The sequence below is a fragment of the Indicator indicator genome, chromosome 19 (genome assembly GCF_027791375.1).
Source record: "Indicator indicator isolate 239-I01 chromosome 19, UM_Iind_1.1, whole genome shotgun sequence".
Classification (NCBI taxonomy): domain Eukaryota; kingdom Metazoa; phylum Chordata; class Aves; order Piciformes; family Indicatoridae; genus Indicator; species Indicator indicator.
The window spans coordinates 932,687-958,999 of record NC_072028.1 but is presented as its reverse complement, the minus strand read 5'-3'; the positions used below and the strand labels follow the sequence as shown (position 1 = coordinate 958,999).

Genomic DNA, 26,313 nt, shown 5'->3' with positions numbered 1-26,313 from the left:
TCAGTAGTACAATATTGCTGTTACATTAACATGAAAAATGTTGTGCTGAGTCTTTAAAAAGTTAATTTTTTTCACTTTTATTCACTTTTTATTTGGGAGGAAAAATAGTAATTTCTTTTGTAGGTTTTGAATCTCTGTTGGAAAATGGTAGCTGATGGTATTGCAGCGTGGTAAACGAGGAGTATGAATTGGTAGGCCCATAAAAGCATGAACATTGTAAGTTAATGCTGCCAGATTACATGATGGCTGAGGTTTGATATGACGTTTATCTTCAGGAGTGAGTAGACTGATAAATCACAAGTGGCATAGCCACAAGTGAATTAGCAAGTGTTTACTCATGAGTGAAGATAAATGTCATCTCAGACCACAGCCAGTCTGGAGTTGGTACATTTAGAAGTGGCTTGCTTCTTCCTGGCACCATACTTCCTGAAACTTAATTGAGAGGAAAAATGTTTGGTGAAGGAGGTGTTTTCCAAGTTAATTTTTATTTTTTCCATTCTCTTCTTCATCCTCTGCTTTTGTGTTTATTGCCATGTTTGATCTGCTTAAGAATTTAGATCTGATGCTGTTGTTGCAAAGTGTGATTTATGTCAACTGAGTCAGGCTGATTTTGCAGCCCTTGCCGGCGTGTCACCAGGGCTCCATGCATCTGCATTGATGTAGGAGCATCCAGATTGCTCAGGCTTGCAAAATCCTTGTCCCCAAAAACTTTAGCAGTGAGTTCTGATCTAATTGTCTGAAAGGAGTTTACCTTTCAGTGACTTGTAGGTGGTAGCTTCCATTTATGTTTCTTCTTTTGTGTTAGGCAAGAGGACAGAAGTTCCCAATCTGAGATGTTTGCTGTGCTTTGCCTGAATTCTTTCTTGGTCTGTGTTTTTTGGTCATTCGTGGTGGTAATTACTGCTCTGTGTTCTCATCTGTAGTTCGTTCTTTGCCCTTCACTGGCACACATGGTAGAAGATTCACACCTGTCATGATAAAATGTCCTTTAGGCTTGAGATGAGGACCAGAGAGTGCCATTAATTTATTCTCATCTAGTAGTGAACCTAAGCTTTGTGAAGGAGGGCCCCAGCTGTCACCACTGCTGTTATCAGTATTAAATACCCTTTGTTCATCTTCATTGGTCTGCTTGTGTTGTGGAGGCACCTTTGTGTAAACATCCCTGTTACAGCCAGGAAAATCAATTGAAATTTAGAAATTGATATGGCAGTGGTCTGAAGCATTCAGGATGTGAGAGAAGAAGCTTGTCTGGAGGAGAAGATAAATGGTGAATCGAAGCAAATGTGACTAGTGGAGTGGAAAGATGATGGTTAAGGGGAGAATTGGGAAGATGAAATAAAAAAAGGAGGAAGAAAGATATCTAATTTTGCAGGAAAGTGTTGTTTAACAGGAAAAGAATTAGGCAACTTGTCACTCCTTGCACCCAGGGAAGCAATGCCCTGACCTCTCTGCTGCATTGTGTTCCTTGAAGAGCTCCTAACTGCAGCAGCCTAGGAGTTAATTCTTCAACTCTTGACTGACAAATCTGAAGGAGTGAGCTGGGTATACGCCAGCACTTGCTGTCTGCACACTGTCTTGATGAGAATTTTGCTTGGTGCTTTTGCTGTCTTCCAGCCTCATTATCAAATCCAGGCCATGGCTCAGTCACATGAAATCTGCTCTGTTCCCCGTGCCTCTGTTGTGACTGTGGTGCTCTTTTGCTTGCTGTCTTCCTTGGTGGAAATAATGCAAGTTACTCCTTTTCTGGCAGTGGAGATGGAGTGAGAAGCAGTCTCTGTAAACTTTGAAGATATTTTTTTTTTGTTTTAATTCTGTCTTGTCACCTTTTCTGACTCAGGACTTTCATAAGGTGGTTGATACCATGACTATGGATGTAGTGGTTAAGAGGTTGGAAAGGCCTTCTGGAGGCATCTAGTCCAGCCTCCTGCATACTGGTTGGTGTGGTGCCCAGGGCCTTGGCCAGTCCTGTTTTGAGTATCTCCAGGATAAGATTCCGCAGCCTCTATGGGTAACCTCTTTCACTGCTTGCCTGCTCCCCTGGTCATTTTTTCCCCCTTTTACATTAAATTGAAACTTTCCATCTATAACCCCTGCCCATTATGTCACATCCTTCAGCTCTGCACTTCTGGGAGAGCCTGGCTCTAACTTCTCTACATCTTCCTCTTAGGTGGCTGCAGCAAGCAGTAAGATCTCCCCTTCTCTGGAGGCTGAAGTGATGTCTTTGATAACCCCAGTGTACTAAAACATCCACTTCTCTGTCTGGGTTAGTAAACTGGTGCTTAGGAGCTGGTCACTTGGTTTGGCACAGATAACATCAGATGGGGGATACTCACTGTGGGTATTTTTAAGACTGTGAGAAATATGAAATACTTTGGTTCAGTTAATCATATCCCAGACTAGCTTCCTAGTACCTTCTTCACTGTCCATGCTTTTCAGGCCAAGATGAGGACATAATAATAGTGTTTGTGCTGTGGGAAAATAGCAGGATTAGAAGAGTTTGAATGTCTGTAATTGATGGAGGGTGGCTTAGAATGTGTATAAATTTGTATGAAGGGTCAATTACCTCTGATTCATCAGATTTTACTGTTTCTTGTTTGACAGCTAAGAAACAAGTTGCTAATATTCATTCCTTAAATGGCTCCCAGATCTGAAGATTCTATCTGTGGTGAAACAGATCTAAGAGTGTATAGGAAGTGGAGTTTCAGTTGTGTACTGTGCTGCTCTGAGTTCAGGTACAGGTGTTCCCTTCAGGGAGTACCTGTTCACTGCTAGGCTGCTTCTGTGTGGACTTGGAGGTGATGATTTTGATCTCTGATGCTTGGAGAAGTTTATTTTGTCATTTCCTACACTGCTAGCACTTTTGCATACATTGCACAGTGCTTGGGCAAGGATGTTTTTTGATTGTGTATAACAACAACAACCGTTGCCGTTGTTTGTCATCACAAAGGGTTAGATACTGTCCTAGCCTTAATGGTGTTAGTGGATCATGTTTTAGGGCTTTTGCTTGAAAATACTCATCAGGTGACACAGAAGTTGATTCTGAACTGTAGGAGTTGCTTGTTTCACAGAGAAGAAAAATCTAACCTCAGACTATTACTGTGATGCAGGTAGCAATTCTGTCCACAGCTCACACATCTCCTCTGGGGCTAGCTTCTGGCCACTTATGGTATGGCTGCTTTGGGGTTTTTTGGTTTACTTTGTTATTTAACTGTTCTCTGAAAACTCATCCAATAAATTATGGTGAAAGTGGCAACATTCTCCTTTTTGATACCAGTGTAGGCTTTTCTTTTTCCTATGGGCTATTCTGACTTACACACTTGGATGTGTTTCCTGTGCATCAAGAAGTTGCCAAGTTCAGCTTTTCCCCTCATTTTCACTTACCACCTCTCTTTCTTTCCTGGTTTTAAGCATGGTGACTGCTTTATTCTTTTGGTGTCACTGTTTACTCACTGCCTGTCTTGACCACGTAAATCTGCATCCACTCACTCGCTCCCTTTCTGTGCTTGATCCAAGTGCTCCATTTTCCTTCAGTGGCTGTAGCTGAATCCTTTGTTTCCATTTTCTCTCTCTGCAAGGTAGCCATTGCTGATACTTCTACATCCACAGGTTTGTTATGACTTTCAACTTTTCCTGTTTTAGGATGTGCAGAAGGCAATTTCCTCACTTCAAAATGGCCCTGTTTGGTTTTTCTCCAGAGTATCTTGCAGGTCTTGTTCCCTCCTTACTCTCTCCCTGTGGTTTTGCCCTGGTTCCTGCTGATGGAACAGTTTCTGGGTTTTTTGGTAGCCTTTGATGTGTCATTTGAAAATACTGTGCTTTCCTTTTCTCTTGGCCATTTTTATCCAGCTAAACAACATGGATTTAGGTCCCCTTTCTAAGAGCACACTGCATGATGCTGGGCCAAGGTGCAGTGGTCCATGCTTGCCTCTTGCAGTGGTGTGTAGTATGGCATCTTGTCTTCTAGGAAGGCATGCTGGGTTTGTGGGACTGAGAAACAGCAAACATGATGCAGTAGGAGTAAGAGTTGGGACTGTGAAGAGCACCTGGCCTCTGGAGGTGTCAGGCCTGAGTTGTGGCTGTGATCTTGCTCACAACTGCTTTGCCTCTGGTTTGTTTACAAAGTTTCTGTATGGATTTCTGTTTTTTTCCCTGGCTCCACAGCATCTCCATGTCCTTTACAGTCTCTGTTCATGGCATCTGTGCCTGCTTTGTCCTTGGGTTCTAGAACATACATTTTGTTGTTGCTTACACCTGACCCTTGCTGGTTTTTCTTTCTGATTTGATTTATTAATGGGTCAAATTTTAAGTTTCTAACACAGTTTCTGTTTTGGGTAAGAACTTTAGAACTTGGCTGAGTAGTAACTGAAACCTTGAGAATATCTAACTAATGTTTAAAAGATGATTAATATATGATCAACATAAAACATTGCTTTCTGGTTTGTGTATATCTGACTTTGGAACTCACAATGTTTTAGGCTTTCCTTTCAGTATCTATTTTCTTTTAAAAGGGCAGGTGTAGTGAGAGGCCTATTGGTTGTAGGGGGATAACACTAAAACTGCAGCGTTTCCTGTTACAAAAATGCTTTTCTTCCAAGTCAAGTTTCTGAAGACAACTGATATTTACGTGACTGCTTTGAACTCTTATTTTTGGTGAAGACTGTGACATCTAACATGTCAAATATCATGAAATAACCTTTTAAAGCATGATGGCAGCCCAGGCCTATACACACACACATAGCCGCCCGTGTTAGCTGGCCATGGCTTTTGTCACTTGCTGCTTGTGCCTTTAGAGCTCCATGTGCATATGTGAGTGATTACAGGTGTTAGTGTATTTACCTTGTGTGTGTTTGTGTATCAAGAGTATAATATAAGTATACTTTTTTTTAATAATAGCAGATTATCCAGTCCACATCTGCTCAAACTGTGAAACGAAACCCTGCTTGCCAGACTACCCAGATTAGGATGCCAGTGGTAATAACTCAGACCATTAGACCACAAGGTATGGGTTTAAATGTTTCAGCGAGATTGTTACCTTTGTATGACTTTCATTGTAATTCCAAACTAGCAGCATGGCATTGGCAGGCTTGACATTTCTTTTTGACTTCATACTGACTGAGGAATGCATGTTCTCACTGTGCAGTTTCAAGGTATTTCAGACCAACACAGTGCAATGTTTTGAAACACCCTTAGGACTGAGCTCTCACATGCTTGGCTCCTTAGCAGCTTTTCATGCAAAGTTCTGAAAGAAGTCAGGAACTTGACTGAGCTCTAACCCTGGGCCAAGAAAGAAATTCTTCTTCACTTTTTTCCCCCCGAAGTCTAAAGGATGCCTCAATTAAACTCACCCTACTATTAGCTCTTACTCCTGCAGCAGAACATGATAGGCCCTGTCTCTGCAGCTACACAGGTCAAGGTAGGAGTTCTAGAGAAATTTATCACCCCAGGTGCCTCTTTGTTGGTTTTTTTTTTTTTTTTCCCCTAGTATGTTTACTCTTTGGTGAAGCTCAGAGACTGACTGCAGGGACCTAACATGCTCCCATTAGGGGAGCAAGAGGTGGCCTGTACCCAGCTTCCTCACCTAACAGGTTGGTTAGTGTCTGTCTGCCACTTCCTAAGAGGGTTCTTGAGGCCTTCTTACTTTCTAATCAGTATCCATTTGTTTCATGCCACAACCAGACCTGTGAGGCTAGGCTCTTGTTTTCCCTGATTATGTTTGAGAGTATGTGGGCATGGAGATGATTTGGGGGTTTGTAATGGGATACAGAGCTTGTTCATCTCCAGTTACTGCTAGTTCAGTCTGAAATAGCAATCAGACTAGTCTAAATGCATATAAAAGCTGTTGCTGCCTAATTGGCTTTGTTGCTTTTTGGTCCTTTAGTTCTCCTTGGGAAAAGCAAGCACCCAGATCCCCAGTGATCAGGGATCAGAGAGCAGCTGATGCTCTCCTTACTGTACTCTCTTCAGAGGATCCACAGGTTGCTTGGACCCAAGCTCACACTGTAATTCTGTAGGCTCTTTGTCCCAGTTGGGAAAACACACATTTATTGTCACAAAAGGTTTCACTTTGCTAGCACTGACACTCCGGCCTGAGTCTATCATCAGGGAGGGTGTTGTGCATCTCAGAGCATGACCTTTCACTTCTGCCTGACATGAGAGTGAAGGCTGATTTAATTTCTTTGCTTGCTCAGTCTCTAAGTTCTGAACGTCAACAGTGTGCCAAGAATCTGCATGTTACTGGCATCTGTCTTTTAACCAGTGGGTTCAGAACCTGAATTTATTCATGGTAGCCCCTGATCAGCCAATGAAATGCAGCTGAACTGGCACTTTGGCTTAAGGAATACAGTGGTTCATGCAGGCCAGCTGATGCAGAGCCCTGCTTTCAGGTGAGCTTGTTTCTATGGACAAGCTGGGTTAAGCCACCACTGTATTGTTTTGGTGACACAAAGCAACCAGAACTTTGCTAAGCATCCCATTGTAAAACTGCTCACCCTGCAGCCCACTGCTAGAGACAAGCTTGCCTGTGTGCTTGCAGCTCCAGTAAATGCCGCTCTGGAACACTGTCAATACCAGTTTGTTTTGATTTTGATATACTGTTAAAATTTCTCCTGTGAACACCAGGATAATGATAATTTATACTGGCCTAGGTATTCCTGGAGAAGAAGGTAAGATTCTGGAACAGGACATGGTCTATAGAGACATTTCCAGTAGCGTAACTTTGAGGAGTGTGACTTTTTAAGGCTTTTTACACCAGAACTGACTGCCACAGAATGGTGGTTAGGAGTGAATCTCCTGGTGTCATATATCCTTACATTAATATTAATGCCTCCTGTGAACAGACTGTCATGCCTTTCTAAACAGTAGCATAGAGGGAGTTGGCAGGCTTGAAGGAGTTGAATAAAATCGCTTCCACACCAGGGGAAGTAACACTATAGTTATTGCACAAAGAGTTCACACTCCTTTATCAAAGTACTTACCAGTGTAATAATTAGGTGAATTACATCTTTTGGGTGAGGGAATTGAGCCAAAGAATTAAATGATTAGCCAGTGTGTTCATTGCAGCTGTTTAAGCTGTGCTGAAATAAAATGAGACATTAATAAGCCCCTAAGTCTGAGCTGATTTCTCTGCATCATGCTACTGAAACTTTGCAGCAAGGAGCCAGTAGTGAAAGCCTCTGTATGTCATTACCAATCCCATGGAGTGTCTAGCCCACAGGGGATTCTCATTTGCCAATCATGCCCCTGTCTCAGAACAGAGATGGATGTTAGCCATGGTTTGTGTCTGGCTACCTGATCATGCAGGTTGTGGTTGAAAGCAGAAAGGCTGTTTGTAGTCCCCTGCCTCACGCTGCCCTGGCTCCATTGTGTGGAGTGAGGGAAAGGGAGACCTAACTTCAACACATTCAGTGCAGACACACTGCTGTCCTGAGAGCAGAAGTGAACTGCTCTGCTGCTGTCCGTCTCCTGGTTTTTCTGGTGGGGTCTTTTACCATCTGTAGCAAAAAAACCCACCAAGAGCAGCTTGCTCAGGCTCCCTTCATTCTGAAGGAGTGGCCCTGGGAACCGCATTTTGCCACTGCAACAGTTTTCAAGTGGAACATATTTTCATCTCCTGCACCTTCACTGGAGCAGATAGAGGTCTGCTAATTTTTATTATGATATTAATTCTTTCCTTCCACTTCACTTAGTAGAAAACCTTAGAATTAGGTCATTTGAAGGTTGGACTGAATAATCCTAGAGGTCTTTTCCAACCAAACCAATTCGATTCTGTGAAATAGGTAACTGAATTGCCTTGTCCATGAGCTAATGCTTTTTGTGACATCTCATGGACCTTGAATGTTCTGATGACAAAATATTTTTGTTCACCAGGCTTGGAGCATGAAGTGTTAAACATTGTTTTGTGTTTGCTGATGTTGAGAGTCCACAAAACTGTTTCTACAGCTTGAAGAACTGAATGAATGCTGTCAAATTAGCTTTATTTTAAGCTCACATGTTGAAGCTGATGAAGAAATCAAAACAAAACCTGATGTTGGACTCATTCAAAGTTAATACTTCTGTTTTAGCAAGGAAGTGTTCTAAAAAGCACTTGAGGTACTTGTGTTTCAGGTTTTTATAAATCCTGATAAGAAATAAAGTAACTTTCCTAAGGCTCCCACTGTGCCATTTAGATATAATTGAGTCATGTGCAAGAGAACTTTGATGTGCTTCTTAAAGCCTGAAACACTGTTTGTGTATAGCACTTCATAAAATCAAGTAATGTGCAAGCAAGAGGTGAGATCTTTGACTCAAGGAGACACATGAATCGTTCTCAAATGCCCCAGACACGGGGGGAATTAAAGGAACCACCAAACAGAACCCCAGAAAGCCTGGATGAAGCAGGGAAGCAGATCTCCCTCCAACAGCCTCACTTGTCAGCGTCCTTTCAGCTGCACACTGATACAGTGGTGCCAGTAGCACCAGTCTGCTGATTTACTAATTAGCAACATCAAGTTCTGATTATTTTGGTTAGATTTTTCCAAATGCCAGAGAGGAATTAATATCAATTTTAAAATTGCCTGAATGCCCAGCACACTTTGGCTCGTTTTGAAAGCCCAGTTTTGCTTCTCCACCAGGAGCTATAAAGCCTAGAGACAGAAAATTTCCTTTTAAATCAGAAAGGGAAACACCACCTTGAGGAGGGGGCTTATGTTCTGTTTTACAATAGTGATTTCTTTTTGTCCTTTACACATGATTTAAAGCACTTAAAAATCCTGTTCTGAGCTCTGACAATAGGTGTTTTTCACTGCAAAAAATTTTAAAATTACTATATAAAAAAATGTCAATGGCATATAGTGACTGTGGCTTAAAGCATCTGTGCTAAGAACATTTCGGAGTCTGCTTCTTTATTCTTTGCAGATGATCTAGAAAAGAGGTTTACTGGCTGTTGCCAACACACTCAGAGTCATTCTGTGCATCCTAACCAGCCAATGGGTTTCAGTTTGGGCATCTTCAACATTCTGTAAATATTGACCCAAGTGAGATGTTAATATCCATTTTCTGTTGGAAATTGCTCTTCTTCAGCAATGTAATCTTTGCAAATAATAACTTCCTTTGTTTGCAATTTACAGACAGTTAAATTTAGTTCCTGGACAGAAGGTTCTTTGATGTAAATTGTCTAAGACAGCTCATAATAACATTGCTTGGTGTTTTGCAGGCACAGTAGGGAAGGCACCAACAATACAAGCCAGCAAAAGTCCTGGGGGCTTTGGTGTTCAGGTCTCTGCAAATCAGAAAAACAAGCTGAATGACCCTGGAGGTGGTTCTTTCAGGTAAAAAAATAAAAAATAATAATAAAAAAAAAAAAGGCAGGGGGGTGGTGTTTGGGGGGAGCGGTGGAACAGTCTTCGGGATGTGTGTGACACCAGAGGGCAGTGTGTGCCCAGCAGTCTGCCTGCCGCTGCCCTTCCAGGGACAGCTGCTGACTTCTCTTTGTTGAAACAGGAGGGGTCATGACCTGGCTGGAAGATTTTTCTCTAAATGTAGTTTTTAATGCTTATCAAAGCCTTTGATTCTGTGGATTATAGCAAAACTTATGGTAAATGGAATGCTGAAGTCTCTAAGACATAGATGGTTGTGTTTGTGTCTCAGATCCTGATGTTCCTTGCTCTGGAATGTGGCTTGCTGAGAAGATGCTGGCTGTGATGGGGCATCCTGCCCATGGGCTGCTGCAGCCAAACTGCAGCTGTGCCCCCAGCAGCACCGGAAATTATCTGTGGGTTTGGGGTTTTGTGTGTGTGTGATTGTTTGTCTTGGTTTCCTTCCTGTTCTTGCTTAGGTAGCAGAGATTGGGGCGTTCTGGGGTTCCCTGTAGTTCTCAGGTTGCAATTAATGCCACTGAGCTGCTCTACTAGCTCTTTCATCCTTCAAACTTACATTTCATGTGTATTTGGGGTATTTTTACTCTTCAGAGTGAAAAGCTAATCTTATGTTCCCCTGCGTTTTGTTTTTCCCCACTGATCAAAGTAGATTTTATTTGTGTGTAAACATTTTTTTTTTCCTTTGTTAAATGACAAAATATTCCTTGATTCTAATTTTCACCTTCTGGAGTTTTTCTGTTGCTCTGACATCATCAAGCCAGTAATTAATTTTCAGGCCTAAGCTTTTGCAGGTGAAGTGAAAGAGAATTTGTAGCTCTCTGAAATCTCTCTGCTTTGAGGCATGTCAGTATTGCGACTAATAGCAGTAGTACTTAGTATTAATCGAGAAGCAAAATCATTCAATTTTTTATTTTCCAATGCTTTTTGCCTCCTACTGAGTATTTAAATGATTTAAAATGTCTGTTGGGTTCAATTGTAGTGTCTTAATAAGTATTTTTTATGCTTGTAAGCAACACGAGCATTTATTCTTCGTTAGTATAGCTTTCAATTTTACATACACCAAAAGGGACAGTGTGGGGTTGGATTTTTTTTTATTTTTTTTTTTATCCTGGATGTTGTAAACTGTGCCAGGATTGATTCTTGCATTCACTTAGTTTATACATAGAATATATTAGGTTAGCTGGAATTGTTAATTTTCCCTTGGGGAGAAGCAAATGCTCAAGGCACTGATTGATAAATCAATAAATCTTTAGTGATTTTGGTAAATAAGCTGTCAAGGGTGTATGTCATTTTTCCTCTAGAGAACAAATTTTAGTCAGAATGAATGTGTTTGTTTCCTCGCATTGTTCTCTCCTTCAAAATAGTAAGACACAAAGCTGCATTTAAATAAGTCCATAAAATTGCCAGTATTTATTAAACAGCAGCAAAGATCAAGCTTTTTCTTGATACCTTAACAAAGAATTCGGTTGTTTGCATATTTGCATTTCAACCTCTAACCTCTCCCGAGGACAAATAGATGTCTGACTATGAAGCCTGAAGGCAGAGAGCTGGAAATCTGTATTAATCCTCTGAATGCTGACTAGTTTTCCTCAACATTCCCAGCGTGTGTGAAGAATGTGTTTTTAGCCAGGAGGCAAACTGGCATCTAAAGCAAAGCAAGAATTTTGAAAAATAGTTGTGTTATGTATAAATTTATTTTGCCCTCAGTGTTTTTATTATTGCATATTTGTTTCATTATTTTATATTCTGCTTGCTTTAAAATAACTTGAGCTTTGCACTCCTGGTGGTCACTGGAAATGGAGCTCGGTTATCTTCACTTTCTTCTGGATCTGCAGGAGATGCAGGGAGGAATTACATAAAAGATGGAGGAACTGGGAACTTTGGACATTCCAGCTTGGCCTTTAGTGCCGGCATTTCTTAATGAGCTGCAGGAGCTCCCTCACTGTTACAGGAGCAGTTCCATGATGCAGTGTTTTCAACCCAAGACTTCTGCAGTGCAAAGTTGTCATAGTCATGCAATTTTGTGTCATCTTTTTTTGTTTTTAACGTTGATTATTGCTATTTTTTTCCAGGGGGAACTCCAGACAGCTCCCATTTAGTGAATTTGTCAACTATCTTAATAGCTAAGAATAGAAACGGGAATTTTATTTTTTGTGATTTGGGGGAGTTTTTTTTGCAGCAGGGATCCAGACTTAGATCTGTACCATAGCAGTCCAGCTAGAGAGGTTTTTGTAGGTGGGAGAGCTGCAGCAGAAGCCCCCTGAAGTCTGCTAAGGGACTGCGTACCTGCCTATTACACCTCTGTGCATTGTCATCATCCAGCTGGGTAACCTCAGAGCTCCCACTGACGTCATCAACCCCTGATAACAGTGAAAGCCGCAGACTCAAAATAATTACTCCCTATAGTTCAAGTTGTAGCCCAAATAAAGAATTAGTGGAAACAATTGTTGCCCCTGATAGTGAGTCAGAATCCTTTCTGCTGGAAGGGACCCTGGAAGCTCTTCTAGTCCACCTTCTGAACCAGAGCAGGTTTGATTAGGTCAGGGACTCACCCAGCTCTGCATGTTTCTGAGGACAGAGACTCCTTGGCAGTGATTCGTTATCCTACCACTTCCTTGCTATGTGCAGTAAGGCTCAGTGGCATTGTTTGTAACATGAGGCATGAAGTGGGCAGAGCTGTTCCCTTGATGTGGGATGTTTGCTGTAGGGTAGCAGGCCACAGAGTCACAGAAAGGTTTAGTCTGGAAGGGACCTTGAGCAGCCTGGTCCAGTGGAAGGTGTCCTTGCCCATGGCAGGGGGTTGGAACTGGATGATCTTTAAGGGCCCTTCCAACCCAAACCATTCTATGAATATAGGAGAAAGAATTGGACACTCAGACTACTTGAACATGTAGCTTATGTTCGTCAAGAGTTTCAGAACCCATGCTGCCTTCTTACAAGTAGCATGCGTGCTGGAATGTTGGGTTTGTCCCATGACACTGCAGCAGTATAGTGAGGCACAGCCAGGAAACATGACGCTGTTAAATAGTCTTCTGGGCTGAAAAGGGACAGGCAGTGATCAGCAATCTGTACAACCACTGGATGGCATCTTGGTTCCACACAAGGACTTCTCACAATTTGTTCAGCTGGCCTTAAAAGTTGACTTTTAGAGGAAATGGTTTGGCAAGAGTGCCAGTGTTCCTGTATCCAGGAAAAGTGAGAAAGTTCCTCGAAGTCAAAAGGAGAGTGCACTGGTGGAGGTTTTCCCATTAGACTGAAAACCTTGTAGTCCCAGCTCTGATTAAGACATTTTGTATCTCTCTCCCTTGTAATGTTAAACCTGAACACCAATGTCTTCATAGGGAGCAGATTGCCAGTGTGAGATGGCAGGAAAGCATTTTGTCCAGGAGTCACAGTGATGGTCTTTAAGGGCTTTTGCACTGATTTTGATAATTCCATTGGAATCCTGGTTTGTGCCCACATTAATTGTCTGGGTTTCTTTCAGACAGTGTTGGTATATTTATAAAGTGGTCACAGATCTGTACTCTGGAGTAGCTAAAATGCTGAGCAGGAGAAAGGTGGAAGAGTCTGCTCTCTTCAGCTGTTCGGTAGAAGTAGAAGCATCCCGTACACACCATGTGAAGTGTGACAGTGAAAAACCTTTAGACTCAGCACAAACCCCAGCAGTTTGGTGACACTGTTCTTGGGGATTTCATCCAGAGAGAAGAAATCAAGTGCTAAATACTTGTGGACAATAATGAAAGTTCATCTGTGCAGCATTTTCCTGACAATTAGTGTAGGATTTTCCATTTGCTGCCTTGAGTGTTCATTGTCAGGCTTTGCCAGCTTGACTTCTTCCTGCAAAAGGAAACAAAACCAGCATCTAACAACCTACAGCAGTCTTCCCCCAAAATTGGCTGCTCCAGTGCAGATGTCAAGGAGTGCATAGGAGGACAGGGAGGGCCTCAATCATGGATTTCCAGGGATTCTCCCCTTTTGTTCTCAGACCTTCCTTGTAGCTTTTGGGTTTTGCTGGAAGCCTTACCTTGCAACAAGGGGCAGGAGGTGTTCTAGGGGGCACAGGATGACATTTGTGATTTGTAAAAAGTCTTTTCACTTCAGTTTTTATTTGTTTGCTTTCTGTAGTGGTAGCAGCCTGGCCTGGGATGTCTGTGCATCTTTTCCATATTTATCTTCTCAGAGGTTGTGTAATTGCTCCTAGAACGTGCTGCAATCCAGTGCTTGTGTCAGGGACAGCTCCTAACCAGAATGTGCTAAACCCAGATGGTTGCTTCCACAGTTATGAGTCAGAGAGTCATGGAGTTAGGAGTTATGAGTCATGCCTCAGAAAGGGAGGGAGGAGGTAAAAGATGCTCAGGTGATACAGGTAGGGAAACTCTAATCTGTTAGCTGTCCCTCAAAGTGTTTGGAAGGGTGTTAGGAGTCAAGCAGTGACCTGGGAAGTGCTGCTCTCATCTTCTCAAGTGCAGCTCATTTCTTTAAAACCAGCTCAGAGGCCTTGCTGACGTTCTGAGTGTTGCCAGAGGAAATACCAGGGCATGCCCAAATCACAACTGGAACCCAAACCTAAGCAGCCATCGTGGCCAAAAAGTCTTTCTTTTCTATTGTTGAAAATACTTTGGTGCCCATTTTAACAGGACCTTGTGAAACAGTGCAGGGCTCCAGGTTCATGGTTTTGCTTTTAATGTCTGTTTGTTTTGGTTTGGTTTTTTTTATCATTTGCTCCTAGTTTTCAGCAAAAAGAGACTAGTTAAACGCTCTTCTCCTTAGTGGTGATCATTGCCTCTAGGTTCCTGACCATCCTGGTTTCAGTGAGCCCACTGCCTCTCGGTTGAAGACAAGACACCTCTGTCTCACTTGGTTACAGACAGCATCCTGCTTATAAAGTTTTCCTGGTGTGATCAGAGACTTCTTTGCTGATTTCTGCCTCTAGAATATCTTCCATGTAAATAGAGGCCCTCATGGTCACGCCTCCAGCTGGCCCAGCCACCAGGCATGTTGCATGGTGATTGCTTTTGGGGAAGCAGATACTGCACCAAGTGAATGTCTGCCCTGCAGAACTGTTTTGATTTGGTTTGTTTTTCCTTCTAGAGATGATGATGACATCAATGACGTGGCCTCTATGGCTGGTGTTAATCTCAGTGAGGAGAGTGCCCGAATCATGGCTACCAACTCTGACCTGGTTGGAACCCAGATACAGTCCTGTAAAGATGAGCCCTTTCTTGCTGCTGGACCTCTACACAAGCGCATACTTGAAACGGGTGAGAAATGTACCCTTTGCTTTGGGAGGAGCAGAGACTGATGAGCCTTTCAGATGGTGCTTTTCAGTATTTGGTTACATAATCTTCCATCAAACTTTCAAGGTTTTTGTGAGAAGAGTAACTTGGCTCTCATAAGTTGGATTAAAAAAAAAAATCTCCTGCTACTTTTCTACATCGTGCTTCCCCCATGTTTTTCATAGTCAAGGATCTCAAAGCCCTTTGCAAACATGAATTATTTCTCACAGTCTTCCTTCATGTTTTACACATGAGAAGGTTGAAACAGAGAGGTAAAGTAAGTAGTATAGGTCACAGAGGACACCTGTGAATAACATTTAACAGGATGTGAAGTTCTCTTTTACAAACCAGTTATTCAGCTGTCTGTCTCTAAGCTGACAGTTTTGTAGAGCAGTTTTTCAGAAGGGTGTATTTATCCTGGGAAAAAAAGGGGGGGGTGGGAAAAGTGTATTTATTTGTTCTGCCATTTGAAAACAGAAGTTGAAAACTTCAGTAGCAAAAATGGCTCATCAGAATCAGTGAGGTTTTAAGGTCCTGCTCAATGGATTTTCTATGGCATACTTCATTAATGGACTACATGTGTTCCAGTACCCAAATGGATCTCTTTCCACATAAATTTGATACTTTTAGAGCCATCAGTGTCTCAAGGTACTCAACTGCAGAGACCCAAGCCATGTATTTCTTTTAGGACTGTGCTTATGTTAAATTTGCAACATTTTTAGGGCTCTAGTTTTTGTAATTCCAAAGCTAGGAGCCAGGTCCTGTTACACAGCAGTCCAGGTAGGTGTTTTACTGCTGCCATGCCACTCGTGTTTATGTTCATTCAGTGAATGGAAGCCTCTTAACATTGCAGTCACAGGCAAAGCTCTTCACTGACTTGATGTCAAGCTTCACTCCTGTGTTTTAATTAGTGCCCTTTTAAGTGCTCATTCAGAGAAATTAATCCTTTTGCATGCTGTAGTTATGGTGTGGCCATGATGTGATGATAGCATGATGGGATGTGGTCTAGGCAAGCCTGTGTGAGGCAGCTGATCACCACCTGGGACAAGAAGCCAGCAGATTCCAATGAGACCTGAGAACCTGCTCTGAGGGATGCTCACAGGTGTCAGAAAACAAACAGAAAACTGACATCAAACTGTTAAAAAGAATGGGAAATCAGTAATGAATTTGCCATCTAAGCCTTAATGAACTGTCTGGGTGTGACAATTGCTGCACAACATGGAGCCGTAATTACAAGTGCAGGACTTACAGGAATCTGTACATACTTGAAGAACCACAGAACCCAGCACACAATTCATCATTGCCTTTTGGGCTTTGCTCCTCTGAGGAACAAATCCCTCTGGCTGTTTTTGAAGCTTGATTGGCTTTGATAATTGAAATGAAACTTTCAAAGCTTTGTCAAAGCGGCTGCAGGGATTTACTTCTCAAAAGCAGTGAATCCAGAAGAGTGGCCACTCCTAGTGATCTCCTGCAGCCACTTCTAGAGCTTTATTTGGCTTTACATGAAGCCTTTTATAGTTTTGAAAGTGGCTGTGGGGTTCACTAGTGGCTACTATCTGGGATCTATGGCTCTGAGGAGAGAATTGCTTCAGCTGGTTTAGAAGCTTGGTTTTCATTCTGTGTGGCCAGATTTGCCTGCATAGGGACCACACATGAATTTAGTAGCTGGAGCTACTGGGCACTTAAAATACCAACATTGTAAGTTCAGGACAAATTCACTCTGACCATATGGTGCTGTGCCTAGACACACCAGGAGCAGGAAAAGGAGGCTGTGACCTTCTCAATACATCAGGAAAAAGGAAGCATGCTATGAGAGTCCTCATTCTGCTGCTTTTGTTCTGCCTGTTGACACATGAGATGAAGTGCATTGTTTCTTCTCACTTGTACCTGGCCGTGAATTAAGCAGCTTGTTTTCCACCTTTAAATCTATCCATATTTAATGATCACTTTAGTTTTAGGGCACACTTTTAATGTTTTAGTAAAAGAAAGATTTGTGGTATGTACAGTATTAGGAAACTGCTCTTCTCTGCTTTCTCAGAAGTTAGATCTTTCAAGTTTTCTGTAATATTAATCTCTTTCTCTCTCTTCTGAGTAAGAGCTCAGTTGAGCAGCTCAGTAGTGTTCCCCAAAGGCTGTTTCAGAGATTGTGCTTCCATTCACCAGGCAGAATACAAACTGCTAAAGTGAGAGCAGATGCTACTCAGTTTTTGGCAGTAACCACCAGCCAAATGCCTCAAAGTTATAGTGAAATAGGTTCCTTAATATATTGTATGTCCTTATCTCTCCTATAACTTGGCTGTGCTAGCATCCAAAGTTGATTTTAAATCTAAATGACTCATGTTGTTATTGATCCTTTTCAATGGAAGCAGTGACTGGAAGGTAACTCAGGCAAAGGTATTCATCCCCTTCCCACATGTCTCCTTACCCAAAGCTGCTATCTCTGGCCATCTTTGGCTGGTAGTCATTGCCATTTCTTAATGTAGGAAGACAGGGCTGGGACTCCTTTCAGTTCCTCTTTGATGAGGAATCAAGAGTGGGTATTTCTCAGCAGATGATAAATTTCTTTTGCTGTTGCATTCAGGATCATAAAACTTTAAACCCTGATCTTTCTACACAACAGCATAGCACAGTAAAACATGCACAGAGCTGTAAGGCGTTTGTTTCCCTCCATGGGGAGCTGAGAGGCAGAGGTTGATGTGCTTTGTGGGTGCTGCTGATGTGCCTGAAGACTCTTCAAACTTTCTAGGTCTTTGTTAGGGAAATGGGTACTGCTCCTTTAAAGGGCAAGGGAAGCTGAGGAGACTCTCAGAAGCAGATAATGCTGAAAGATCCTAGCTTTTTCCTGTGGTTTACGGGAAAGACACAAGAAAGGTAACCTCAGTTTGTCTTTGTTAGTTGTTCATAAGCCACTTCTTTGGTGGGCAAGCAGGCTCTGGTTAGTGAGGTTTTATTAGCCAGTTTCTGGCATTCTGAACATTTCCACTTTCATGCACAAAGCAATGGGACTTAGCAGATTGTTTCAGGAGTGACAGTTTGCTCTGGTTTGTAAGGGTCTGGTGACCAGAGGAGCTCCTTGACTGAGGAATCTGAGAGCATGCAAGAGTTAGACTGCACTGTATTTTATATTTGATATTAGTGAAGGACAAGATAAAAGGTGACCCTTTTTGTATTACCTGATCATGAAATCCATGGAGAAAGGGAACAAAAGTGTTATGTGATCTCCTGAGAAGTCTCTGACTTAAAGTTGGTGGTCTCTAGACCCTTCACTAGCTGTATGTTTTGTGGTCAATAGAGCCATGATATCCTCACAAGCTCAGAATCTGCAGCAGTTTGTTAATTGCCACAGCTTCTGATTCAAGTCTGACTGAGCTGTTCAAAACCAAATATTGCACTTTTGCTTTTACTTGATTCTCCCTAAAACGTCACAACTTGTGGAAACTCCTGACCATCAATTAATTGTCTTGATGCAACAATAATGAACCTTACATGTGGCATACTGTATGCTATGACTTGGATTGTTTCTTTTCACTTTCAGTGTTCTTCACCCAACTTCCCCACTTCATTTTTCCTTTCATTGCTGCAGCGCACTGGCTGAATAATTATAGTGGGGACGTTCTAGGAAACATGGGATTGCCTTGACATGATTGTATGAAATACTCTGTTATCTAGCATGGCTCTCTTTCCCCTCTGCCCTGCTGAGGGCTTATCTGAGGTGATGTTTCCAGTTCTGGGCTCCCCAGTTCAAGAAGGACAGGAAACTACGGGAAAGAGCCCAATGGAGGGCCACAAGGGTGATGAGCGGACTGGAGCATCTCTCTTATGAGAAGAAGCCAAGAGACCTAAGACTCTCTAACCTGAAAAAGAGCAGACTGAGTAGGTTTTTATGCATATAAATAGCTAAAAGGTGGAGGTCATGAGGATGGGACTGGTTCTTTTCAGTGGTGCCCAGCAATAGGATAAGGGGCAGCAGGTACAAACTAAAACACAGGAGGTTTCACTTGAACTGAAGGAGAAACTTCTTTGAGGGTGATGGAGCATTGGAGGAGGCTGCCCAGAGAGGTTGTGGAGTCTTCTTCTCTGGAGACTTTCGAAACCCTCCTGGATGTGTTCCTGTGCAACCTGTAACAGGTTGCCCAGGGAGGTGGTTGGGGCCCCATCCCTGGAGATATTCAAGGTGAGGCTCAACAGGGCCCTGGGCAACCTGATCTAGGTGAGGATGTCCCTGCTGACTGTAGAGGAGGTTGGACTGGATGACCTTTGGAATCCCTTCCAACCCAGATGGTTCTATGATTCTGTGAACCTAATCTGGGTGAAACCTGTGTTAGCAGTAGGCATGGATGAGATGATCTCCAGAGATCCTATGATGCTACATAGATTTGTAGGCTAGAACACACCTAGTGCTGTAGGTCAGTTATTATGAAGCTTGAAAATGTGTTGATGAATCAAAATTTTCCTAGTCCAGTAGCTGAAAGGTCTAAAACCTGCCTGAAAACATCTTCAGAGAAGCTTGGCTTGGTAGAATGAAGCCACTCTCTATGTCAACATAACAAATGTAGGGTCAGGCTCAACATAATGTGCAGGCTCACCCTTTTGTTGTTTTACATGCAAGTCAGTTTTTAATTCTGTCTGATGAAATATTGATCATGGTTATGCCTTGATCCTTTTCTTTGTGGAGTCACCCTTGGATTGCATGCCTGCTCCAAAAATGCCCGTGAAAACACAGGGAAATAGCTTCTCTGCTTCTGTATGCTGGAGCGTGCTCAATCTACTGTGTGGCACCACGGTGGCAGCCCAGTTGTATGCATAAGTCTATACTTTAAATAAATAATTTCAGTGCTCTAGAGGGCATTTTGTATTGCTAAACCTTCTACAAACTGATTGGAATATCCTTCATGGAAGCAGGCCAGTAGATTTCAGAGCCTCTAAAGCATTTGTTGCTAGTTTAGTAGGAGAGCCATCCTGTTTCATCTGTTTGTTTGTCAACAGTTATGTGCGTGGCTGAATGAGATGAAACTGTGCTATTGATGATTGCTCTTTCATATCCAGAGCACTTTGAACATAAAAGTCTACTTGTTTCTCTGCTTGGTTTACTTTAGAGGGTTTTTATAGCTGCTTAGATTAGAGTTGTGGGTTGTGAAGTCCTGAGCTCTCAGCTTGCCTGTGAACAGAGGATTTTGTTTACACTGCACTTACTGTCAGCATGACTTAGTTAGCTTTCACTGTTGACTCTTCACTTTTTATCCATGACTTGCTTTGTCTTCAGACTGAAATAGTTCTCCTAAAAGCAGCTTTTCCATCAGCATCTTTCTGTCAGGATGACTTCCCTAAGTACCTGTGGATATAGATGTTGATGGTGTTTGGAAATGCTCCTAACACGTCCTTGCTCTTAGGAGTTGTGCATTGTCTTAATGCTGTGCTTTGTCCTCTTGGACTGTACCAGAGTGGCACTTTCTGTGGTGCCAGCTGCTTGCTCTCAGGACAAAAAGGCACATTAGGTTTTGTAGGATCCAAATTGCAGCTCCCTGTGTGTGTCACATGTTGACTTAGAATCATAGAATCAACCAGGTTGGAAGAGACCTCCAAGATCATCCAGTCCAACCGACTTCCTCTAGTTCCTGTAAACTTCATCAAGTCCCCTGCAGAGGTGTGGCAGGTGCAGAGATGTGTCCACACCCTGACCTCTGGAATAGTTCTGTACCTTAGTGCAGCGTTGGGGGCTTTCTTTGTTAGTATAAACCAAGCAATTTGCTCACAGATTTATTTAGATCAGATGGCTTGCAGTGTTCCCAGTCTTATTACTGATGCCTGTAGCTGTGGTAGTTCAGTTTCTTGACTGTGAAGCCTGTGGTACCTGTTCAGCAGAGCATCTGGTGTTCTACTGCACCTTAACAAATTGCTGATGGTACAATATTGCAAGGCAGTTACCTGTTACTCACATTCCTTATTCTCTTCTCCGTCTTAGTATTAGCAGCAGTGTTGCCAAATAAACATAACCAGTGAGTCTTCCAGCAGAATGTTAAACCCTCCTGTTGTTCTTTCTTTAATAGGTCCATGGTTAGACTTACTGTTTTACAAGATGTCCCAACATGTGTTGGAATGGTAACTTCAGTACCGCCTGAGAGCTTGGAGTCTGCCTTTCTGTGAAAGGTAGGGCAGCTTCTGTTCAATATTTTTTGTGTATTTCTAAGGTTTTCTTTTTATTAGTCTTACTGCTTCTGCAACACCATGGAATCTGAGTTACCTTGTTAGCAGTGTCACCTCCAAGTTGTAGACCTGATACTGCTTCACCAAGCAGTAACTTCTCCAAATGAGCTGGAGATGCATTCCAGCTGCCCATTTGGGAAGAACATGGAGCTGTTTCCTCAAGGTTTTACTCCATTTGAGCTGAGAGCATACACATACTATGTGCTCCCAGAAATATCTGGAGAATTCCGGTTTGTTTTCACCAGAACACCTCGCTTCTCTTTCATGACTGTAGGGGAAGAACTTCCTTTCAAAGATCTTACTGTTTCTGGCAGGCAGGTCTGGCCTTCAGGGCCTCCCAAAGCACGGCACCCAGCTTCAGTCTAAGTTTGTCTCTGTGAACTGAACGGCTGAAATTCTTTGGGTCTCTGCAAAGGAGAGTAAAATTCAGGTCATCTTTCTGTGGAGATGCATTCTCCACCAGATGAACTTACAAACTCCATCTCATAAAGAGATTCTGGTCATAAATACTGGATGTAAAATAAGAACAATAAAAAGAAAACCTTAGAGAACCATTCAATATTGCAATAAAGCTGACTTACATTATCCCTGTAGGCAAACTCCATGCTCTAGAGGTGGTACTAATGTCCCAAACTCTCAACACATGTTGGAACATCTTTGTGGAGGAGGAAGTCATTGATCAGTGAGCAGCACCTTCAAGGATCGTTTAAGGGGGAAAAAGTAAAAGGTAATATTTTTCTAAACTCCATTGAAATGCTTGTTCAGTTGTTTATTTGGCAATCCTGCTGCTCATACTAAGGTTGTCATGGTTTAATTTCTTCAAATTATTGAAAAGCTTCATCAGTTTCACCTGAGTCTCTTTCTGCTGTTAGTTTGAGTTGCATTTGTTAGCTTCTTTCAAAGTCCAGGTTCTGCTGTAAGTCATTGACAATCTGACGCTTCTTTTTTCAGTGTCTGTGGTATGGAAAGTGTTAGTCTGTAGTGTAACCAGATTGGCCACATCATAACTCACAGCCAAATGCTGTAAAGTGTTGGACTGGTACAAAGAGGTCCTGTTGGGATTTGTTTTCAAGAAATGGCTGCAAGAGTGGATGTTGTGCCAGATGAGGTACCTCTATCTGCTCTTCCACAGCCTTGTAGAAGTACAGCTTTAACCTCAACTACCATAAGCCACAGCTCTTCTGACAAGATCGAATGCCCGTGTTTGCTCTGGATCAGTCTTGTAGAGGTGGATGATCAGATGATGCAGAGGTTTGGGTGCTGATGACTGTGCACAACATCCTGATCTTGGCAGCTTTTCCCTGGACATATACAGGTGAAGGTGCTGACATTTTGAAATTCAGGTTATGGTCTTTGGTGAACTCTTCTGGGATCCTTTCTATTTCCTGTATTCTATGTGCATATCCTTTCCAGCTGACATGTCCATTCCACCTCCTTCAGATGAGGCTTCATCTGCCTGGCATCCAGCTTGTTGGGACAGCTGTTGGGACATATCACCAACAAGGCTTTTAGAATGTCTGGGGAATGGTTTTTCCAGGAAAAAACCCTGAATTTCCCATATGTCTGCTGTGTTCACAGAAGTTGCTTTAATGAACAGAAGCATACAGCCAAAGTCTTACACTTGGTGTTCCTTTTAATCCTTGTGTGGATGTAATCAAGAGTCCTTGTTACTGCAAGGGCTGCTACAGGACGCTGCCACCTGTGTCCCCACATTTGCCACCTCTGACATTCTCACACCAGTTCTTCCCCATCTCTGGCTCATTGTTGCTGTCACAAGCACATACTTCTTGTTTTCAGGTATGAGGTCCTGTAATGGTTTTCTATCTTCTGATCTTGCCCTTAGCCCAAGGAGCACATTCTTCTAGCCTACATGGAAACAGATGAGGGATCAACTCCCAACTAGCAACTTCTCAGTTTTTTCCTCAAGGACTCATATTGGTGCCATCGCCATACTGGTTCTTTCTCATTTGGTTCCTCTAATGGTGCCTTTGACTCCAGTGAGGAACCCAACACAAAAGTGGATTGAGGCATATACTGTTAAAAGAGAAGGAATTAGACATGAAAATTATGGGTAACATTTCCTTAGCGCATTGAGGGTTTGAGTGCTTCTAAAAAAAATGAGTTAATAGGAAGTTTAGTTCCAGGAAAAAAATAGGAAAAAGAAGGTCTCTTCTCCTAGTGTCAGGTGATAGAAGTGGAGAAAATGGCCTGAAATTGTGCCGGGGGGGTTAGGTTGGATATTAGGAACAATTTCTTTCCTGCAAGAGTGGTCAGGGATTGGAACAGGCTGCCCAGGGAGGTTGTGGATTTACCATTCCTGGAGGTGCTCAAGAAATGTGTGGCCATGGCACATAGGGACATGGTTTGATGGCCATGGTGGTGTTGACATTTGCACTCAATGACCTTTGAGGTCTTTTCCAACCCACCCAGTTGTGTGATGCTATCAATAGTAGCAGTTTCTGTTCCTTCAGGGCTCACATTATTTCTGTCCTCTCTGATCAAGCTGTAAGGCTTCCTTGCCATCAGAAGACCAAGTATTGTCTTCTCCTAGATGCACTCCTTAGGTGTTCATGTTGCCATGGTTTTATGGCAACTCCTTCTGCTTCCCAAGCCTCCACATCCCACTGTGTGATGGTGGCTGGCTTGGCTCAGAGACTGCTAAGGGTAACAAAGAGACTCTTTAGGTGTGACTCAGAGCAACTTTCCAGCTGTTTAAGTACCTAGCTTAGAGGCAGGATGTTGGAAACTGGCTTGGCTGGTTCTGTCTATTGTAGGTCAGACCTCTTCTCAAATTCTTTTTGCCAAAAAAGTGTGATCCTCTGTGGGTTCCCAGACTTGCCCACCTAGTTATGAATTCTTAGAGGAGCACAGGGGGTTGTTCTTTGACATCAGAAACCCACTGATCATGTAAGGAAGGAAGGATTCTTTTTCTACTTGATGAATACTTTTGTCTTGCCCAAATCCCACTGACTTGCAGAAGAACTTTTTATCAGCAAGGAAAATGGGATTGGATGTTTTGGCCTGTGCTAGGCATAGTTTTTTTTGCATGGATACAACTATTTCAGTGGCTCCATCGTGTAAAAACAATTATACCAATATGACCCCTAGAATAGAGCTATTTTTCTGGTTTTCCCTTTACAAGAATTAAGGATATCAAACTAGATTGGAAGGGTAAAGTTCAAAACAAAGCAAAAAGGGCAATTTTTTTGCAGGTGAGTAGTTAAGTTATGGAACTCTCTGTTTTAGGATGTTGCAGGTTTAAAAATTTGCTTGAGAAATTAATGGGGAAAAAATTTCTGGCCTGACCTGCTAGAAAACTAAGATACTCTAACTTAGGATGGTCCTTACCTGCAGTACTATGTCCAGCTCTTGAGTCCTCAGCAAAAGAAGGACATGGACCTGATGGAGCAGGACAGGCTGCTATTAGGACAGTCTGAGAGAACTGGGGCTGTTCAGTGTGGAGAGAAGGCTCCAGGAAGACCTCCAACCTCAACCTTCTTTGAGTCTATGTAAACCTGTGGTGGTTCCACTGGAATCAAAGAGGAAGAGAGCTTGAGCCTAGCCCTGCAGGTGCAATTCAAGACACAGCTTAGTACTGACTGTGGTGTGGGGGTGAGGTAGGTTGGGAAATGTGGCCAGGGGCATCTTTGTGGCATTGTTCTAGATCTGATGCTGTGCAGTGAGGGTAAAGGAAAGTTTAACAAATAATGTCCCAGAGAGGATGGACTTCTGTGGTGTGTTCCCATCTTGCAAGCCAGCTGTAGCAGCAAGAGAGGCCTGGTCCTGAGCTGCATCTTGGGCCAATCTTTCATGCTCAGAATCTGAAGTTTTAAGAGGTTGCTCCCAGTTTCAAGGCGATAGCAGAGAGTGCATTCTGCAGTTGTGGCTGACCTGTGGTTAGAGCAAGCAGAGACTCATTATGTGCTCTCCCAATGTTGTGTTGAAGGACAAGGCAAACCCAACCCCTAATTGCAGGCTGTTTTAACTGCTTAAAACCAGCTCTTCAAGGTTTTTGTGTTTTAAGCCTAAACGTAAAGAGATTTTATACAGACACTCAATAATTTATCACGTCAATAATCAGAGGCAGGCCTAATGTTTTACAAATAATTTCTTTGGTCTTTGATCTCAATCCTGTCAGTCCTCTTAAAGTATAAATTATTAAAGGAACTTTTTGATTCTTTGAAAGCCTATCTGCAAAGATGGTGTTTTTTGTTCTGCTTCTCAGATAGGGCAGTGCTCTTCTTAGGATTGAGTTCAGTTTGTTTGATCAATAAAATATAATTAAACTTTTAAAGTGCAGCAAAGCCAGTACCTTTCGGATAGCTAAGGAGATGCTAGCACTCCTCAGAATTTCCACTTCTTGGGACCTGAAAGTTTTCAATGACAAGGTTTAGGCGCTTTTATGTTTGCAGAGCTGGTGACACACATGGCAATAGCAGAATAATATTGTTGAACATTTTTTCCCCCGAGGTTTTTGGCACTTATAGACAAGTTCTGACTTGATGGAAACTCTGTTGCGGTATCCCAAACTTTTTAAATGGAATATAGTTTGTTTGTAACAGAAACGTTCCAACAGGCTTCCTTTACTTGCTGCATTAGTCTGTATAGCTTTATGAAATGCTGTTAGAGCCATGGCTTGCTCTTAAAGCTTCTGAATGTGTAATTAAGAGCTAATATGTGGGCTGTGCTTGGCAGGTTAGGAAGCTGTTCCCTTGGGGGTTGCTCATTTGTGATCCTCCATGGGTTTCATGCAGGATAGTAGAACTGAACCGACTGCTGTAGTAGCACTTGATGCCTCTGAAGGTGTGTTGAAACTGGTTCTTGCCACAAAAAGTGGCAGCATTCATTCATTCAGTCATCAGTTTGAGATGGTCTTGTACAGAGTTCTTGCAAGAGCACTTGAATGGAGAACGTGACCTTAGTTATGTCTTCAAAGCAGAGAAAGTCCAAATCCAGGTCTTAACCAGGGGTTGGTTAAAATTATAGCTTGGAGCATTGCTTTGCTCCAGCTCCATTTTTGTTGTTATCCTTAATGATGGTTTTATCATAGCTCTAGGAAAAGTCCAGAATTCTATTTCTAAAGTAATGTTAAAAGTTTGGAGCATATACTTGGTATCATAAATGGATTAGTTAAAAACAAGCTACTTCCTCTCCCCTCTCAACCTACACATTTCTTGATGTTTTATTTTTGTGTGGCTCCTTACTGCTTTAAATGCAGATTTTTGGTCACAAAACTACAAGATAGCCAGGTTATTGGAACTGAAAGCACATTAAGAAGATGACTTAAAAGTCAGAAACAAGTTCAGCTTTTTGGTTTTTTACTAAAGAGAAAAACTAGCAGTCAGGTGATAGAAATAAGTTGGGGTTTGTTGTTGTTTAATCTTAGTTATCTCTTGCAGTTCTGTGTGTCTGTCCATAAGGAAGCATATATATGAGGACATTATTGCAGTGATCAGATGATTCAACTAAGGCCAGAGTCC

General features: G+C 42.3%; 1 protein-coding gene across 1 annotated transcript in view; it reads left to right on the top strand.

Moving 5' to 3' along the window:
• LOC128973353 (transcription initiation factor TFIID subunit 4-like) overlaps positions 1 to 26,313 on the top strand; it is a 128,271-nt gene that overhangs the window by 22,659 nt on the left and 79,299 nt on the right. The window contains exons 8-10 of the mRNA XM_054389646.1: positions 4,894 to 4,999; positions 9,191 to 9,305; positions 14,445 to 14,614. Coding sequence (XP_054245621.1) covers positions 4,894 to 4,999; positions 9,191 to 9,305; positions 14,445 to 14,614 — 391 coding nt within the window. The remainder of the gene's footprint in view (positions 1 to 4,893; positions 5,000 to 9,190; positions 9,306 to 14,444; positions 14,615 to 26,313) is intronic.